Raw genomic sequence first — 19,720 nt, 5'->3', positions numbered from 1 at the left:
CAGACCAACCTTTCACCAGCGGGAAACTCTCTGCCCCTGCATACAAGATCTTAAGCCAATTGACAAAGGTATCTGGTAGGCCATATCTCAGAAGGACGGACCAGAGGTACTCATGGTTCACCCGATCAAATGCTTTGGCCTGATCCAGGGACAGCAAGTACCTCTTCCAAAGACCCGCACCACTCCGCTCCACTGCCTCCCTGACACTAAGGACAGCACTTAAGGTGTTTCGGCCTGGAACAGAGCAGTGCTGAGCCTCCGAAAGGAGCCAGGGTGCAAACTTCACCAGCCGATTAAACAGTATCTTGGCCAGAATCTTCCTGTCCACATTGAGAAGAGCTATGGGCCTCCAATTCTCAATGCGGCTCGAATCTTTACCCTTTGATAAAAGAATCAGGGCTGACCTCCTCATCGACCTCGGCAGAGTGCCCGAGGAAAGACACTCATTGAAGACCTCGGTCAAGAGGGGAACCAAGAGGTCCCTGAAGGTCTTATACCACTCAGATGTTAAGCCATCTGGACCTGGCGACTTCTTCAGGGAAAGCCCTTCAATCGCCAGTCTAACTTCCTCTTCCCTGATCTCTTCTGCCAAAACATCAAGAGAGGGGTCTACCCCTGGCTCCGGAACAGTTTCAGCCAGGAAACCCGACATCACGCCTCGATCTAAATCCTTCCTCCCCAAGAGGTGTAAGTAAAAGGATCTGACCTCCAGGATCCCTGATCTGGACCGGTTCAGAGATCCCGTACTATCAACCAGTCCAGTCTCGATCTTACTATTCACTGACATTTTACAGTTTCTGTAGGGGTCGGGCGAGCGGTACCTCCCGAAATCCCTCTCAAAAACTAAAGATGCGTGCCTATCATACTGACACCTCATGAGCAAGGCTTTCACTCTGGAGATCTCCTCTCTACTACCTCCAGTTGAGACGAGATGCTCGAGTTTTCTTCTCAGGCCCTGATACACACGATACCTATTCAGGGACCTGAGGCTCGAGAGCTGGCGGAAGAACCTCGCAACCTGCTTCTTGAATATCTCCCACCACTCTGACTTACTACTACATAGGCCCAGTAGAGGTACCTGACTCTGAAGAAAATCCTCAAAGGATTGTCTTACCTCTGCTTCTTCCAGGAGGGACGAATTCAGCCTCCAGTAGCCTCTACCCATCCGGGGGGTCCCTGAAACATTCAGGGAAAACAAAATTAAACAGTGATCGGAGAACTCCACCTCAACCAGGGACACTGCGGAAGAGACGGCTTCCTCCTTTAACTAAAACCTGTCTAATCTAGACCTGCAGCTACCTCGATGATAGGTGAAACCCGCGTGGCCCGAGGGGGTCCGGATGTGGGCATCCTCTAGGCGAGCTTCCCTAACTATACTAATCAGGGCCATGCTATCATAAGCCAGCTTGTCTTTGGCACCTCTCCTGTCCTGAGACCTTGTGATAGTATTGAAGTCTCCACCAAAGATCACTTGCCGACTCGTAAAAAGAAAGGGCTTAATCCTAATGAAGAGGCTTTTACGGTCCCACTTAGGGCCCTATTCCACCGGACGATTATCGTTTGCATAATCGTAAACGATCTCAAACGACCGCTATTGCGAAAGACCTGAAAAAGTTCACTCATTTCCATGGAACGATAATCGTTACTTATGATCGTAATTGCGATCGTTTTTCTTCGCTATTTATTCGCTAATGCGTTCGCATCTATTGCGAACGACTGAACGATGTCTTATTCAATGCGAACGATTTGCGAACGAGCAACGATAAAAATAGGTCCAGGTCTTATATAGCGATCAACGATTTCTCTTTCAGTCGTTAATCGTTAACTGCATTTCAACCGAACGATTATCGTTTAGATTCAAACGATTTAACAATAATCTGAATGATAATTGTCCGGTGGAATAGGGCCCTTAGTCTGTGGGGCATAGATGTTAATGAGCCGGAGCTCTTGCCCCTTCATGAGAACATCCAAGATCAGGCACCTCCCCATTTCTAACTCAATAACCCGTCTGCATTCTACAGGAGCGGTAAAAAGGACCGCCACCCCACTATACGGCTCAGCCGCAAGAGACCAGTGTGAAGGCCCATGCCTCCACTCTCGCTTGGCTTTTACTTGCAAGGCTTGATTTGTCAACCTGGTCTCCTGCAAAAACAAAATGTCGGCGTTAATACGACTGAGAAAATCAAAGGCTGCAAATCTAGCCGTATCCGACTTAATGCTGGCACAGTTAATGGATGCCAGCGTCAATGGAATGAGTGCCGCCATCATGGGTGATCGAGTTGGACGGCCTTAAACCCCTACTTACTTGTTTTCTTTCCCTTTTTCTTTCCACCCCCTTCAACATCAGAGGAAGACCCCTTAGATGGTTCCTTAGACCATTTTAGAGAGGTGGACATATCCATCTCTTGATCTTCACTTCCACCACCTGAGGTCACCTGACCCCCTGAGGAAACTGCCTCTGGGGGAGCAGGCTCGGCACCTCCTGGAGGTTCCTCTTCCCTAGACACCAGTCCCTCAACCTCTCCCTCTAAAAATGGAGAGGTTCCTTCACAGAGGGACTGATATCTGTTAGATAGACCGATCAGAGGGGGGTCAGTCGGAGCTTCCTTTGACATTTGGCCCTTAATAATTTTTTGGGAAGACGAAGAAGTCGCCTTAGATTTTTTAGGCATCTTCTTAACATTCTTCCTTTTGACGCGTTTGCGTTTTTCCTCTTGCCATCTCCCTCCATCCTCATCCAGACTTTCATACTGGGAAGAACCTGAGGAGATGGCTATAGCCTTGCTCTCCTCTTTGCGCAGTTTCCCCATCTCTTCATCTAGTTCAGCGCCCCCCAAAGCCTCAGCCTGACCATCTGAGCCAACGCCAGGAGCAGGACCCCAGACTACCCCGACCATCTTGGAACTTCCAAGGTCCCTGCTCCCTCTGCGCATTTCCTCTCGCCTAAGCTGAGTGGGGCTCTTACGCTTTTCCTTGTCAGTTCTCTTCCTTGGCTCTGGTGCTCCCTCTCCTCTGCTGGTCCCCTCCCCCTCTGAGGCAACCTCAGGGCTCTCCCCAGCTCGGGTGGCTGCAGCATAAGAGAAAGAACGGGGACACCTACTAAATGGGTGACCAAGGTCACCACACAGGTGGCACCTAATCCGGCCACTGGATGCAGCAAGATGACCCTCCGCACCGCACAGTGCGCACATCAGCTTAAAGCAGTTTGCGCTAAAGTGGGTGGGATCACCCCACCTGTGGCACAGCTTCGGTTGCCCCTGGTAAAAGACCTGGATTCTGTCGCGACCAAGGAAAGCGGCTGATGGTATGTGCGCAACAGTATTGCCTTAATGTTTTAGACGGACTGAGAACGTCCAGGCCCCAGACCAGATGCCATGCTGATCTAAGTTCTTCCGGGGAACGTCCGTCACTTCCCCGTACCTGCCCAGCCAAGTCATGATGTCATAAAAAGAGAGTGATTCGTTACGTGTCAAAACGGTCACTTTCTTTACCATGCTGTGGAGAGATATCGCTTTAACAACGAAATCTCGCCATCCGGGCTCGTCCTTCACCAGCTCATAATTGGACCAGAAAAGTTCAAGCCCCTCTGGTCTTACAAAGCTGATGTCGAACTCAGAGGAGCCGTAGGGGTGGATCAAGGCAAAGATGTCACTGGCCTTGAACCTCATCTGGAAGAGAAGCTCCACCACCTTCCCTCTCTGTGGGCACGCATCACTGCCTCTCCATACCAGACGGGCCACGTTCCTACGGCCCACCTCCTGCCCGGGTGTTGGAAGTGACCAGACCACTTCCCCATTGTTCTCTCGAAAGGCTCCTAGTCCATGTCTTTTAATGTAGAAGGACAGGTCGACCTCCCTCCCCTCTACCTGGAGCGTTCTATCTCCTTTCCTAAGTGCCTCCAGAAGGCGTTGTTGCAAGTGACCTTCCCCAGGGGGTGGAAGTGAAGATCTCCCTGGACCTCCGGCTGCCGCAACATTAGCGTAACTCCTAACGGCAGCCAGAGGGGCAGCCGGACCCGGCCCTGACTGACTAGTAACCGCATTACCAGAATATACCCCAGCAATATCTGCCCTGACAATTGCCACTTCTCCAGTGGCACCTGAAGGGTTAACTTCACCACCCCTAGCATTCAAACCACTCACATCCCCATCATGCACACCACTACTACTCCCATCAACAACACCACTCCTTCCCCCAGTCTGCACAACATTCATACCATTACTCCCCCCATCCATCACCACCATGCACTCAGTAGCTAGGCTGGCCTTGTGGATCAGTGTGGCAGGTTTTATCACAGTTTTATCGATTTTTCGTGTCTCAGTCCCAACAGTCTCTTTCGCTGCGGATGCCATGACAGGTGACGCACATGGCCCCGCATCACCATGAACTCTCCCGCTGGAACCCATTATAGGCTCCAATGTTCTTGCCCTGGGAGAGTTGTCTACTGCATTCCCAGAAGACGCGCCATCCCGCTGCGACCCCGCAGAGCCAACAGCAGGAGACACGGCAACCGGAAACGCCCTCACTCCTGGTGGATGTGACATACTGGAACTTTCCACACCAGTCCCTGATGCTCGGGGACCCCCCACAGGGGAGCGTCCTGCAGCGCCCGGGACTCCCGAGTGGCCCTGAACCTTCCTGTCCGCCCCTTCTTTACCTTTACTATGGCCGCCCCCACTACTGACACAAGCAGGAGCGTCTTTCTCCGCCATCTTGCCATCTATCTCTCCTCCTTGCTGGCCCCATTCCACATCAGAAATAGGGACTGGCAGTGTAGAGGAGTCACCAGCCGCCCGGAATGACTTCTCAGCTGCCCCGGACTGCTGGAATGGAGTGAACACAAGACTCACACTCTCTTGCTTTTTGGCTGCTTTTCTTTTTACAGGAACATCATCACCGAGATCTTCTCCAAATGTGAAGGCCTCCATCCTCAGGGGGGACTCCTGCCTGATTATGGCCTGTAGTAGTCCTCCATCTGACAGACCATCATCATCATCCTCATCAGTGTCTGGCAGAGCCACCTGCGCTGGCATAATACTGTAGCTCTCTTGCATGCTTTGGGGGGTACTTTGGGTGACATCAGAGGGGTCTTCATTCACCACACAGTCCTCCTCCTTACTCTCCACCAAGTCCTCAGCTTTCACAGCCTCCTCTGCCTCCATTTTTTCCTCCTCACCACTACTACTCTCCCCATCTCCTGCAGCATCACCCCCATCTTCCGCTCTGCTGCTAGGAGATTTCGCTCCCTTCCAGGATGGCCACCCTCCTCTCTTCTATCCCCTTTACCTGGGCACTCGGGGACTTGATCTTGGGAGAGAACTTGGGCTTCTTCCTCTTGGGAGCCGTATTCGCCTGGTACCTGAGAAAGCGCAGATCTTCTCTTGCTGCCTTCAGTTCTTTCCCAAGCTGTTCGTATTCCGCAAACTTAGCGGTGATGCGGGAGCAGTACGTGCTGGCAGACTCCTTGGGGCCTCGTTCACCCCACATCTCCACCGGCTGACTCCTGGACACTGCTGGAGTTTTCTTAGCCGCAGCTTTCTTTCCCCCATCACTGGAAGCCATTGCCTGGGGGCCAGGGGCCACATTGCTGCGGACCCTTCCAGATCTCCTCAGTCCACAGGCTGGAGCGCTGGCCGGTAGCTTCTCCTCTCCACCCCCCCGCCGGCCTGGTTCGGGAGATGGAGGCCCGGGATTCCCGGGGATCCATGCTGAAAGCCTCCCCCAGGAGCCTGCCACACTCCTGGGAAAGGCAGGTGGAAAATCAGCCGCTCTCTCTGGAGCTCAGGAGCACAGACAGACACACCTAGATACACTGAGAGTGACCACACCCGCCTATCCTCCAGTCTACTCCAGAGCTGGACTCACTATTCTGCTGGTGGGGTCACTTTGTACATACATTACATTACCTTTTCTGTACTGATCCTGAGTTACATCCTGTAGGCAATGTTCACACAACGTAAGTTTCCTATTAAACACGGCCGTTGTTGTAACAATGGCTGTGATTAATAGGAAACTTACGTTGTGCTGCCATCTATGGAATCACGGATGGTGTGTATGCACAGTATACACTCCGGCCAGAACTGCTAGCTGCCGCACAAAAAACTGACATTCATTGAATGGCAGCCGCAAAACTCTGACAGTGCACACAATGGAGAGTGCGGCTCCGGCCGCACGCTACATTGTCAGCTATGGTGAATTGGGATGTGAGTGCACACGGATGCGCCCGCATCCCAATTCAGCACAAATGAAGATCATCCGGACAGTACTGCAATAACTGCACTAACACCGGTGGTTCTGTGACCCGGCCGGATCACAGAACAGCCGATGTTTCACGCTGTCACGGCCTTATACTGCAGAGCTGCACTCACTATTCTGCTGGTTGGATCACTGTATACATACATTATGGTAATATAGGAGAAGGCTCTGTATAAATCCTCTTCCTTTTTTATTACAGGACAGAATATTCCGGCTCTGGGTGACTTGCAGGCAGCTGTGATCGGACGCATTCTCTCTCCTCTATGGAGGGAACAGCTGTTACACAACCTGATACTATCGGGGCCTATTATGACCCTTTAATACACTTCACTCCATATTCTATAGTAGTTATAATATTCAATGTAGTGAAAACTCTACCTGCACTGATACATTGTAGCAAACCAGCAGCACAGGAGGTTGGATAACTTTTCATCACGCAAAGCCTGGGGGGCTCGCTGTCTTATATCCTATAACATCAGGGATGATCAGAAGAAATCTCAGTTTTCCATGTGGTGCCCATCAGGTTATGTCTAAGGATTCAGCAGACACTTTAATTCTTTTCAAATGTCAGGATGCGGCTTGTTATCTGGAGACAATGAGCAGATGCGCAGCCCCGGTGCCCCCATAATAAAGGATGATATCTGTGTCTCCTCGGCCTGACATGGTGGTTGTCTTGTTTTGTCTTTGCTCCATAGACTCAGCAGATTAGCTCTTCCTCAGGGCCTCATCTCCGCAGGTTCCCAGGCTTCTCTCCTCTGAAGAATCAATGCCAGGCGGCTATAGAACAGCCATGGATTATAGGTTGTGTTACAGCTGGAACCCTAACTATAAGTGGCCCATCCTTCGCACCCTGACAGTGTATCATGGTCTGATCTAGGGAGCAATATGATACGATATACAAAATGTGGAGCAACTTATTCCAATACGACTTGGTGCCAAACTCCAGTATATACATGTATAATCCCAATAGCCTTATACCAGGGCGACCTTAGCGGACCTTGGTGGTGGCAGTGGGTACAGCTGGCACTGCTATTGGATTACCTTAGGTTACAGTATGTTGGTATTATTTAGGCACTCTATGGCGGCTGTATATTATTTCTACAGTGTTACTCTATGGATGTATTATTTGGTCATCATGTGGCACTATTATTAGGGCACCAGACTTTACACTGTTAGGTTCTTTTATGCCCTATATTGGGAAAACCAAACCATCCCCCCTACAGTTGACCCTGTACGTGACATGTACCAGACTACAGGGGGCTGCTTCTGTCACATCTCCAGATCCCTACAAAGGGGGATCTGGCAACACTATGATTCATTAGGCTGACTTCAGAGCTGCATTCATACTTCAGTCTATCAATGTAATGTGTATGGGGCCTCCTGACTCCTTCCAGACAGCAGATATTGAGGGGAGAACAATTAAACATATTGGGGGAGATTTATCAGACATGGCGTAAAGTGAAACTGGCTCAGTTTCCCCTAGCAACCAATCAGATTCCATTTCTTATGCCGCACAGACTCTTTGGAAAATGAAAGATGGAATCTGATTGGTTGCTAGGGGCAACTGAGCCAGTTTCACTTTACACCATGTTTGATAAATCTTCCCCATTGGATTCTAACATACACATCCCTGGCAGCGGCCACAACTTCTTTATTCAGAATTCATGTATGCTCAGCCTATCGGAGTGTGCGTGTGGAGGCCGGGCGAGACAAGGGTTTGGCTGACTGCTCTCTGAACTCTATTGCCAGCTTTGGTGTAAAGATGATAGTTCCCAGAACAAGCTCTGAGCAGACCCTGAACAAGCAGGGGGTGCACAGGCTATGTAAATACAATACTCACTGCATGTAAACACATATGGCGGGAACTCTGGTCTGGAGGCTTTCCAACAAGCCATAAGCTTCTGGGATGCTCGGAGTCTGCGTCCGTCCTAACCGCCTCACCGCACAGATACGCTGATCCCTGGAATCCTGCCCAGAGTTCAGAGGAAATACCTATTTATGTCTTAAACAATGGAGATTTACAGAAGGTCACAGCAAAGTGCAGGATTACATAGCAGAGTACTGTGGGGTCGCTGCGACCCGTTATAATACCGCATAGAGGTATAGAGCGCCTGCACTGTGGTAGGGAACTGCACACATAGCAATTCCCTAAGATCCGACAATGAATTCACAGACCTATGGCTTTCCTGGCTGTAGTGTCAGACAGGTTCTGCAGCAGTTGTGGTCAGGGGTGCTCTGCTATGAGGTTCTGCAGCAGCTGTGGTTGGGGATGCTCTGCTATGAGGTTCTGCAGCAGCTGTGGTCGGGGATGCTATGAGGTTCTGCAGCAGCTGTGGTTGGGGATGCTCTGCTATGAGGTTCTGCAGCAGCTGTGGTCGGGGATGCTCTGCTATGAGGTTCTGCAGCAGCTGTGGTCGGGGATGCTATGAGCTTCTGCAGCAACTAGGGTCGGGGATGCTATGAGGTTCTGCAGCAGCTGGGGTCGGGGATGCTATGAGGTTCTGCAGCAGCTAGGGTCGGGGATGCTATGAGGTTCTGCAGCAGCTGTGGTTGGGGATGCTCTTCTATGAGGTTCTGTAGCAGCTGTAGTCGGGGATGCTATGAGGTTCTGCAGCAGCTGTGGTCGGGATGCTCTACTATGAGGTTCTGCAGCAGCTGTGGTCGGGGATGCTATGAGGTTCTGCAGCAGCTGTGGTCGGGATGCTCTGAGGTTCTGCAGCAGCTGTGGTTGGGATGCTCTGAGGTTCTGCAGCAGCTGTGGTCGGGGATGCTCTGAGGTTCTGCAGCAGCTGTGGTCGGGATGCTATGAGGTTCTGCAGCAGCTGTGGTCGGAGATGCTATGAGGTTCTGCAGCAGCTGTGGTCGGGGATGCTATGAGGTTCTGCAGCAGCTGTGGTCAGGGATGCTCTGTATGGAGTTCTGCAGCAGCTGTGGTCGGGGATGCTATGAGGTTCTGCAGGAGCTGTGGTCGGAGATGCTATGAGGTTCTGCAGCAGCTGTAGTCGGGGATGCTATGAGGTTCTGCAGGAGCTGTGGTCGGGGATGCTCTGTATGGAGTTCTGCAGCAGCTGTGGTCGGGGATGCTATGAGGTTGTGCAGCAGCTGTGGTCAGGGAAGCTATGAGGTTCTGCAGCAGCTGTGGTTGGGGATGCTCTTCTATGAGGTTCTGTAGCAGCTGTAGTCGGGGATGCTATGAGGTTCTGCAGCAGCTGTGGTCGGGATGCTCTACTATGAGGTTCTGCAGCAGCTGTGGTCGGGGATGCTATGAGGTTCTGCAGCAGCTGTGGTCGGGGATGCGATGAGGTTCAGCAGCAGCTGTGGTCGGGATGCTATGAGGTTCTGCAGCAGCTGTGGTTGGGATGCTGTGAGGTTCTGCAGCAGCTGTGGTCAGGGATGCTCTGTATGGAGTTCTGCAGCAGCTGTGGTCAGGGATGCTCTGAGGTTCTGCAGCAGCTGTGGTCGGGGATGCGATGAGGTTCTGCAGCAGCTGTGGTCGGGATGCTATGAGGTTCTGCAGCAGCTGTGGTCGGAGATGCTATGAGGTTCTGCAGCAGCTGTGGTCGGGGATGCTATGAGGTTCTGCAGCAGCTGTGGTCAGGGATGCTCTGTATGGAGTTCTGCAGCAGCTGTAGTCGGGGATGCTATGAGGTTCTGCAGCAGCTGTGGTCGGGGATGCTGTGAGGTTCTGCAGCAGCTGTGGTCGGGGATGCTCTGAGGTTCTGCAGCAGCTGTGGTCGGGATGCTATGAGGTTCTGCAGCAGCTGTGGTCGGAGATGCTATGAGGTTCTGCAGCAGCTGTAGTCGGGGATGCTATAAGGTTCTGCAGGAGCTGTGGTCGGGGATGCTCTGTATGGAGTTCTGCAGCAGCTGTGGTCGGAGATGCTATGAGGTTCTGCAGCAGCTGTGGTCGGGGATGCTATGAGGTTGTGCAGCAGCTGTGGTCGGGGATGCTCTGTATGGAGTTCTGCAGCAGCTGTGGTCGGGGATGCTATGAGGTTGTGCAGCAGCTGTGGTCGGGATGCTATGTGGTTCTGCAGCAGCTGTGGTCGGGGATGCTATGAGGTTCTGCAGCAGCTGTGGTCAGGGATGCGATGAGGTTCTGCAGCAGCTGTGGTCGGGGATGCGATGAGGTTCTGCAGCAGCTGTGGTCGGGGATGCTATGAGGTTCTGCAGCAGCTGTGGTTGGGGATGCTATGAGGTTGTGCAGCAGCTGTGGTCAGGGATACTCTGTATGGAGTTCTGCAGCAGCTGGGGTCGGGGATGCTATGAGGTTCTGCAGCAGCTGTGGTCGGGGATTTTATGAGGTTCTGCAGCAGCTGTGGTCGGGGATGCGATGAGGTTCTGCAGCAGTTGTGGTCGGGGATGCGATGAGGTTCTGCAGCAGCTGTGGTCGGGGATGCTATGAGGTTCTGCAGCAGCTGTGGTCGGGGATGCTATGAGGTTCTGCAGCAGCTGTGGTCAGGGTTGCTCCGAGGTTGTGCAGCAGCTGTGGTCGGGGATGCCCTGAGGTTCTGCAGCAGCTGTGGTCGGGATGTTATGAGGTTCTGCAGCAGCTGTGGTTGGGGATGGGCTGCTATGAGGTTCTGCAGCAGCTGTGGTCGGAGATGCTATGAGGTTCTGCAGCAGCTGTGGTCGGGGATGCTATGAGGTTCTGCAGCAGCTGTGGTCAGGGATGCTCTGTATGGAGTTCTGCAGCAGCTGTGGTCGGGGATGCTATGAGGTTCTGCAGCAGCTGTGGTCGGGGATGCTATGAGGTTCTGCAGCAGCTGTGGTCGGGGATGCTCTGAGGTTCTGCAGCAGCTGTGGTCGGGGATGCTATGAGGTTCTGCAGGAGCTGTGGTCGGGGATGCTATGAGGTTCTGCAGCAGCTGTGGTCGGGGATGCTGTGAGGTTCTGCAGGAGCTGTGGTCGGGGATGCTATGAGGTTCTGCAGCAGCTGTGGTCGGGGATGCTGTGAGGTTCTGCAGCAGCTGTGGTCGGGGATGCTATGAGGTTCTGCAGCAGCTGTGGTCGGGGATGCTGTGAGGTTCTGCAGCAGCTGTGGTCGGGGATGTTATGAGGTTCTGCAGCAGCTGTGGTTGGGGATGCTGTGAGGTTCTGCAGCAGCTGTGGTCGGGGATGCTCTGTATGGAGTTCTGCAGCAGCTGTGGTCGGGGATGCTCTGAGGTTCTGCAGCAGCTGTGGTCGGGGATGCTCTGAGGTTCTGCAGCAGCTGTGGTCGGGGATGCTATGAGGTTCTGCAGCAGCTGTGGTCGGGGATGCTGTGAGGTTCTGCAGCAGCTGTGGTCGGGGATGCTGTGAGGTTCTGCAGCAGCTGTGGTCGGGGATGCTATGAGGTTCTGCAGCAGCTGTGGTCGGGGATGCTGTGAGGTTCTGCAGCAGCTGTGGTCGGGGATGCTGTGAGGTTCTGCAGCAGCTGTGGTCGGGGATGCTATGAGGTTCTGCAACAGCTGTGGTCGGGGATGCTATGAGGTTCTGCAGCAGCTGTGGTCGGGGATGCTGTGAGGTTCTGCAGCAGCTGTGGTCGGGGATGCTGTGAGGTTCTGCAGGAGCTGTGGTCGGGGATGCTGTGAGGTTCTGCAGCAGCTGTGGTCGGGGATGCTATGAGGTTCTGCAGCAGCTGTGGTCGGGGATGCTATGAGGTTCTGCAGCAGCTGTGGTCGGGGATGCTATGAGGTTCTGCAGGAGCTGTGGTCGGGGATGCTGTGAGGTTCTGCAGCAGCTGTGGTCGGGGATGCTGTGAGGTTCTGCAGCAGCTGTGGTCGGGGATGCTATGAGGTTCTGCAGGAGCTGTGGTCGGGGATGCTCTGAGGTTCTGCAGCAGCTGTGGTCGGGGATGCTGTGAGGTTCTGCAGCAGCTGTGGTCGGGGATGCTGTGAGGTTCTGCAGCAGCTGTGGTCGGGGATGCTATGAGGTTCTGCAGCAGCTGTGGTCGGGGATGCTATGAGGTTCTGCAGGAGCTGTGGTCGGGGATGCTGTGAGGTTCTGCAGCAGCTGTGATCGGGGATGCTGTGAGGTTCTGCAGCAGCTGTGGTCGGGGATGCTATGAGGTTCTGCAGGAGCTGTGGTCGGGGATGCTCTGAGGTTCTGCAGCAGCTGTGGTCGGGGATGCTGTGAGGTTCTGCAGCAGCTGTGGTCGGGGATGCTGTGAGGTTCTGCAGCAGCTGTGGTCGGGGATGCTCTGTATGGAGTTCTGCACTAACCTTCTGCCTGTGATGCCCCCTCCGTTCCCGCCCCCCCCGGCTGCCATGTAGAGGGTGGGCAGGGGCTGAGCACTGTCCCCGGAGCCTGGCAGCCCCTCTCCCCGCCCCGCTCCCTCCTCCTCCTGGGAAGCTCTGGGGGTCGGATGTGTCCGGTCCCGGGTCAGTATCGCTGCAGTCTGTACGGGGCGCGGTCCTGTCTCCTCACCATGCGGCTGCTGCTCCCGTTCTGCCTCCTGGCCTGCGCCGCTGCCATCTCCCGGCAGGAGCTCTTCCCGTACGGGGAGCACCGGGGGGACCTGCTCTTACCGGACGGGGACGACGAGACCTCCGAGGTGCTGCGGCTGCCCCAGCCCGTGCTCTTCTATGAGGCGGAGTTCAGGGAGCTCTATGTGAGTATCACCCGGGGTCCTGCGCTGTCTACGGGGGTATATAGCAGTGTATGGGGGTATATAGCAGTGTATGGGGGTATAGAGCAGTGTATGGGGGTATACAGCAGTGTATGGGGGTATATAACTATGTATGGGGGTATATAGCTGTGTATGGGGGTATATAGCAGTGTATGGGGGGTATATAACTATGTATGGGGGTATATAGCTGTGCATGGGGGGTATATCACTATAAATGGGGGGTATATAACTATGTATGGGGTATATAGCTGTGTATGGGGGGTATATCACTATGTATGGGGGTGTATAGCAGTGTATGGGGTTATATAACTATGTATGGTAGTATAGAGCTTTGTATGGAGGTATATAGCAATATATGGGTGTATATAGCTGTGAATTGGAGTATAGAGCAGTGTATGGGGGGCATAGAGCTCTGTGCAAGGTTATATAGCTTTGTATGGGGTTATAAAGCAGTGTATGGGGGTATACAGCAGTATAGTACGGTATAGAGCAATGTATGGGGATATAGATCAGTGTATGGGGGTATGTAGTAGTGTATGGGGGTATACTGCAATGTATGGGGATATATGACCCTGTATTACTGTAGAGAGGATGTATAAAGCCATGTATGGGGGAATAGATTGATGTATTGTTGTTGGGGCCAGGGAGGACTGTATGAGGAATCCTCAGTATATCACTGCGTAGAGTTATAATGAATCAGTGTATCAGATTGTTTCAAAATATTTATAGATTTATATAGCAAAACCTTTCACAGTACAATGTATGGCCTCCAGGGTATGACCACATCTACACTGCATCCAAAAAGTCTTCAGCCCCGGTCGCCTTTCTGACATTGTTGCCCCCAATACCCCATAATGATAGGTGAGGACAGGATGGTAGACATCTTTACAATCCCTATAATCTCCATCACCATCAGTATTCAGGGCGGCTCCTCCTCCAGTCTTCTTGGCTATGAGGCCACTAGGGTTACACCTGGATTTAGGGATGTTCGGCCATTCTTCTCCGCACATCCTCTTCCCTCTGTCAAGTTGGACGGAGGCCGTTGGACGCCATTGTTGGGTCGTTCCAGAGATGTTCAGTTGGGTTCAGGGCTCTAGTTGGGCCGATCCAGGACATTCTCAGAGTTGTCCCTAATTTACACGATCTCCACAATCTGTTCCTAGCACGGATGCTATCATGCGGAGTGGATCACAAAGCTTCCTGCATCCTGATTATGATTTCAGGAGCCCCGATAGTATTTGAATTTTCATGCTAGTGTACTGACACAGCCGCGCCGTGTGCGCCTGTGTGCTCCTGGCCGTTAGGGTCATTGTGTTATTGAAAGACGGACCTTTAGCCCAGTCTGAGGTCCAGACCACTCTGGATCAGGTGATCAGTAAGAGTCTCTCTGAATCTTATGGTAGTGTCCGTGGTGCTGGGGCCATGGTTCTCCATTACTTGTCACAGCAGCCACAGTCCCTGATTCAAATAACAATGGCAGCCACCATGGAGCCTCTGTGACAATGGTAAATGAAACCCCCCTTTGTGCCACAAGTAATGCCCCCTACCAGCGATTGTTCCCTTGGTGCCCCATCACTGTGGTTGGTATAACCCTATTCTCTGTTTGTAGATTTGGTAACAGTTTGGGTGTTGTATTTGACGCTGTATGACTATATACAATTCATTTCAATCCAGCGATGAATAGTCCCCATATAGACCCCCCCCCCCCCCCCTTTATATTATGTTCCCTATATCTCCTGGGGTCTCAGGTGATGACAGTATCAATGTTGTCATCTTCCATTCTTTTTGACTATGCGGTGGCGGGCGCTCACAGGCTCCATGCTGGCAGATGTCCATGTTTGGTGCCTCTGGTCTCCTTCTCCCACTCTTCTCCTTACACTATAGACACTGTTCAGCCAAGAGACGTTCGCCCTCTAGTGATACTTCTTGGATCGAGTGAGTAAAGAGGAGGGAATGTGTTGTAGAGTTCTGCAGCGTGTGGTCCCTTAGATGTTGTAAGATAATAAATCTCCAGGGCAAGAGAAGAAATGCTGAATAAGTAGTGTTTAGTCGGGATCCCAGTACAATGCAGACTGATGCTTGATGGACACGCTGAGTCCCATCCCATGACACACTGTCTGTCTCCAAGGGCATGCCAGCTGTGGGTGTTTCTGTCTAATAGCGCAACAACACTTAGGTTCTAGATCAATAGCACACCAACCCTTGAAATTTTAGATCAATGACATGCTGATACTGATGTCCTAGATCAATGGCAGAGTGACACATGAGTTTTCAGATCAATGACATTCCAGCACTTGGGGTTCTAGGTCAACGTCTCCCTGACCCTTGGAGCTTCAGATCAATGGCACAATGCCAATTGGGGTTCTATGTCAATGACACACAGACCCTTGGGGTTTGAGACCAATGGCATGCAGATGCCAGGGACCCAGGTGTCCCTGTCCAGTGACCTAGTCCATTTTGGGTTTCAACACTGATAAGTGGAGAGACAGTGTTATTACACACTAACACTTGAGGTTCTAGAACTGGGGCATGCTGACACTTGGGTTTACAGATCAACTATACATTGGCATTATGTGGGTACAAGCTATCTACAGTTCCTGGGCTCATAATAAGCAATAACTGAGGCTCTTGTCCAAGATGGTATTAACATGTGGGGTCTTAGATTAGTCATGTGGAGTTCTTGACATGATAGCACTTTTTAATTGTTCCCATTCTGGGCGCTCATTGACGGGCCGCTGCCCACAGAAAGTCTATGATGTCATTGAATCCTTCAATGCTTTAGCTCCAGTTCGGACATTACATTCTTGGAATGGAATTTTTCATCCCGGAAGGAGGGCACACGTCTCCATGAAAGATGCGGCTGTCGGTGTCATTACATCACAAGGCTTCTCTGTCTTTTTTTTTGCTGTGGAGTTTAGTGTTTAAGAATTCCTAAATCCCACTCACTGAGAATGAGAGATGATCAGATGAGTCATGTCCATGGCCAATGTGCATGGCTTCCTGTCTTGTTGAGAAGGCGACCATGCTGGACCATTGATCATGAGATCTTCCAGAGAGGAATAACTGTATCTATAAAGAAGTCTGATCTGCTGAGGCTCCAGAGGTCAAGCTCCAACTGGTGTTGTGCCTCTGGCCCGGAGGACAACCACTATGGTAGAGGTCATTAGTCACTATGAGAAGATGCCTATTATTCTTGGAGTATTGCTTCCAAGACGAGAAATAACACAAAGAGCATATTGATATAATTGATCTAATTTACGAGAGGGATTCTGCCCACTGGTTGCCACCACCTAGAAACAGCTCTATTAAAATTTAGCTTCACGTAGCATCCACACTTATTCACCCAGTTCCCAGATTGCTCTCTCTCTTAGAGGGGTTCTACAGGATTAGAAACACATGAATGCTTTCTTCCAGTAACAGCTCTACACCAGTCCATCAGTTGTGTCTGGTACTGCACATCTGTAATACCTCACACAAACTGTCCACAGGTGTAGCACTGCATTTTAGGGAAAGCAGCCATGTTTCAGTCCTGTACAACGCCTTCAAGGGCTTGGAGGGTCTCTCTCTCCAGCTGACTTGCAAACATCTTGTTTTGGCAAGAAACCGTAGTACAATCTGTCCTTCCAAGGGCATGCTGCTCCAGAGCGGCCCCTCACGAACAACTGGAACAGTGTGTTTAACATGTGGGAATTGTCCTTTTATTGTCCGCGTTTCAGCTTTATTTGTAAACACTACAAGGGAGGAAACAATTGGAATAGAAGAAGAAGCCGTAAAATTGGTCTTTATGCATCCAGGAAGAGGTTCAGATAAGGAGAACATAAACCTTTAGCATAGAAGGTGAGAGCAGTCATGAATGTAGAGGTTTTCATTTAAAGATGGCAGAGATCTCAAGATACTTAGAAATAAGGATGAAGGAGCACCATGCTCAATGGACCAGTGCTGATCGCCAAGAAGCCCAGAAGGAAGGGGGGGGGAGGTTTGGATCCCACCGATCAATGTTTTTTTTGTTTTTTTTTCAACTGTTTATTTTCAAAATGTTTCCAACAGAAGAATAAAATACAGAATATGATGTAATCTGCATCCACCGATCAATGTTTAAGTGCTCCAATATGGAGGGTGGTGACAATCAATATCACTATAAATGTACCTGAGATGCTTAATGTCTTGTTTGTCTTAATACTTTCTTTTCCTTTTTTTCTTCAGGTTGGGACCAATGGAATTATCTCTCCTCAAGACTTCCCCCGAGAGACGCAGTACGTAGATGACGGCTTTCCCACTGACTTCCCAGTGATTGCCCCATTCCTATCTGATATAGACACAAGTAACGGCAGAGGGAAGATTTATTACCGACAGGACAATTCCCCCGAGATTCTCAGTACTGCAGCCCGGCAGATTGAGAGAGGGTTCCCGGAGGCAGCCTTCTCTCCCATCAATGTTGTCTTGGTGACCTGGGAAAACGTTGGGCCCTACGAGGAGGTGACTAGACATTCTGAGTCTTCCAATAAGGTAAGTGTCCAGTTTCTCAGAAATATTATCTTTAGTTCTTCTGGGAAAGAAGTATGGACTTGATTGACACCATGGGCAGTGTGTGGCCACCTAAAACCCAACCCATTCTTAGCGTATGATTATCTACTAACCATTAGGCTTGACTTAGGGAGGCCAATTCAATCTCCTCCAGCATGGAAGAAACTCACATTAGTCTCTTCCTGCGTAAGAGTTGCGTATCTGTAGACTGTTATATTCTGTGGTTCTTGTCCCTACTCTGGTTGGCCACAGAAATGGCTTGGGGCTTGTTCATATCACAGTTTGGCCTTCTGTTGCACATATACAACACAAGCTGACTACATTCGGGAGTATGAAGTAACAGAGGACCAAACCGTGGTGTGATCAGAGTAGACAGTTGGGGGTACTGGTTCTCGTTGAAGTGATTTGGTGTATGGAGACTTGTTTTCAAGCAATGACCCTTGGGAAAAGTGTATGCAAATTAATTGTCCAGAAGGAAGAAGACTCTGATATTGGCTAAACTAATTTAGGGTTTTCTTTCTTCTATTGCCGGCATCTGAGGTTCCTCACTACCTCTGGGAATTTGACCCTTCCTCTTACGTGACCCCTTACAGACTGTTATAAGCTCTTGTTGACTCAGCTGTAAGTGTCCCCATTGAAGCCACAGATCTGGTTTCCTATCTTAAGTGTGCAATGTCCTCATCCCCAAATCCCATGGACAAACATGAAGTGCATGACTACTGTTCAACTCGTGCATGCCATCGTATGCAAATTTCCCAGCATGCTTTCATTGACAGATTCCATCTTGTTTCCATTTGCACGGCTTAAGATTGCCGGTCCCCCTGAGATAGCCCGCAGTGACTATTTACACGGCCATCTCCATCCTCGGCTGCATGTGTTACTGAGAGAGTCATTACAGTATCCCCCCTGCCGGGATCAAGTGCGGAACCTCCCGAGGGGGTAAATTTTGGGATCAAATTCAGTTTATTTGCACAAGACATTTTCCTAAACTAATTAAAAAAGGGTCTTTGTAGCCGGAGGAAAGTTTTCTGTGTTTTTATAGAAAATGCCGATGCGAGGACAGTTGTTTAAGCTGGAAAAAGAGAGAGAGGCCTTGTAAAGCGGGGTTTATGGTAAGAACATGTTTAGCTGGAGATGCCGTTAATGTGAGATGGTGACACAGCTGCGCACACCATGCAGGGACGGGAAGATCCTCGCCTCTCATCCAACATATGGAAGACATTCTCCCACATGACTTGATGAGCGTAGCTAATGGCGGCTCTTCCAAATTACTGCCACAGATCCCTGTTACTGGAATGTGGATGGGGGGGGGGGGGGGTCATAGTGCTTGGTGCTGAGCATATAGGAATTGAAAAAAAAACTTGCAAACTCTCTATTAATAGAGGGAGGTCCCTAATGTGTAATTCTGTATTTCACCTGTGGAGGCACTGCAGGTAAAATGACCAGTTTTTCCCACAGATTATAGCCAATCACTAAAGGTCCCAGAGACAGGGCACTAATTATTGGAGTTCCAGTCTGACATAAAGGGATCATATAGAGTGGACACTGATCTTTTTTTAGTTGGAACATGTTGCGCCTATCTGTATACCTTTTGGATTTCTCGACGCTGATTTTTGATCATGGATTTGGACATAAAACCATAAAATGGAGCTAAATTGCATTCTGGCAACCCTTAATGAGGCTGTAGAACTACAAAAATATGTCTTGATTTCTTCCAGAAATAGCGCCACACCTGTGCAGAGGTTATATTTGGTACTGCAACTTACCTCTTTTCTCTTCTGTGGAGCTCATCTATAGTACCAGACACAACCTGCTATACAGGTATGGCGCTGTTTCTAAAAAAAGTAGCCATGTTTTTCTAGTCCTGGACAAACACTTTAGATTGGGCATTTGTTTGGATATTTGATTAAATGAAATTTATGTTTTCCATAAGACGTTTAGGGTTTACCCATGATATAATGTTATCCTGTACTCAATGACCCCCTGATCTTTCCATATACTGTCACTGTTCCCTGTATTCCCATAGACTTCTTTACTGAAGTGGTGATATAGCCTAAAACTGACCCTGATTGGCTGGTGAGAGTGCACAGCATTTTTAATCCTTTATATATGAGGTCTTTGGACGGAGTGGGCCACCGTAGTATCCTTCTGGATCATATCCCTAAGATGCCGGATATTGTGGTAATAAAGGATGCAGCTGAATTGTGTCCAGAAAAGGAGACCTTGATTCATTCAGTCGTTAAGGGAACGAACATGGAAAACATTGGTGGTAAAGAAAACTATGTGGTTCTTGGGAAGGGTCAAACGTATAAGATCCTGATGTTTAGGAAG

At 50.5% G+C, this 19,720-nt stretch overlaps 1 protein-coding gene across 1 annotated transcript in view; it reads left to right on the top strand.

Moving 5' to 3' along the window:
- Positions 1–12,587: 12,587 nt before the first annotated feature.
- Positions 12,588–19,720, top strand: part of NID2 (nidogen 2) — a 30,772-nt gene continuing 23,639 nt past the window's right edge. Inside the window, exons 1-2 of the mRNA XM_069951348.1 lie at positions 12,588–12,847; positions 17,069–17,371. Of these exons, the coding sequence (XP_069807449.1) occupies positions 12,602–12,847; positions 17,069–17,371 (549 nt within the window). The 5' untranslated portion in view covers positions 12,588–12,601. The remainder of the gene's footprint in view (positions 12,848–17,068; positions 17,372–19,720) is intronic.

Source organism: Dendropsophus ebraccatus, chromosome 13, assembly GCF_027789765.1.
Source record: "Dendropsophus ebraccatus isolate aDenEbr1 chromosome 13, aDenEbr1.pat, whole genome shotgun sequence".
NCBI lineage: Eukaryota > Metazoa > Chordata > Amphibia > Anura > Hylidae > Dendropsophus > Dendropsophus ebraccatus.
This window is presented reverse-complemented; position numbering and strand designations above follow the sequence as displayed.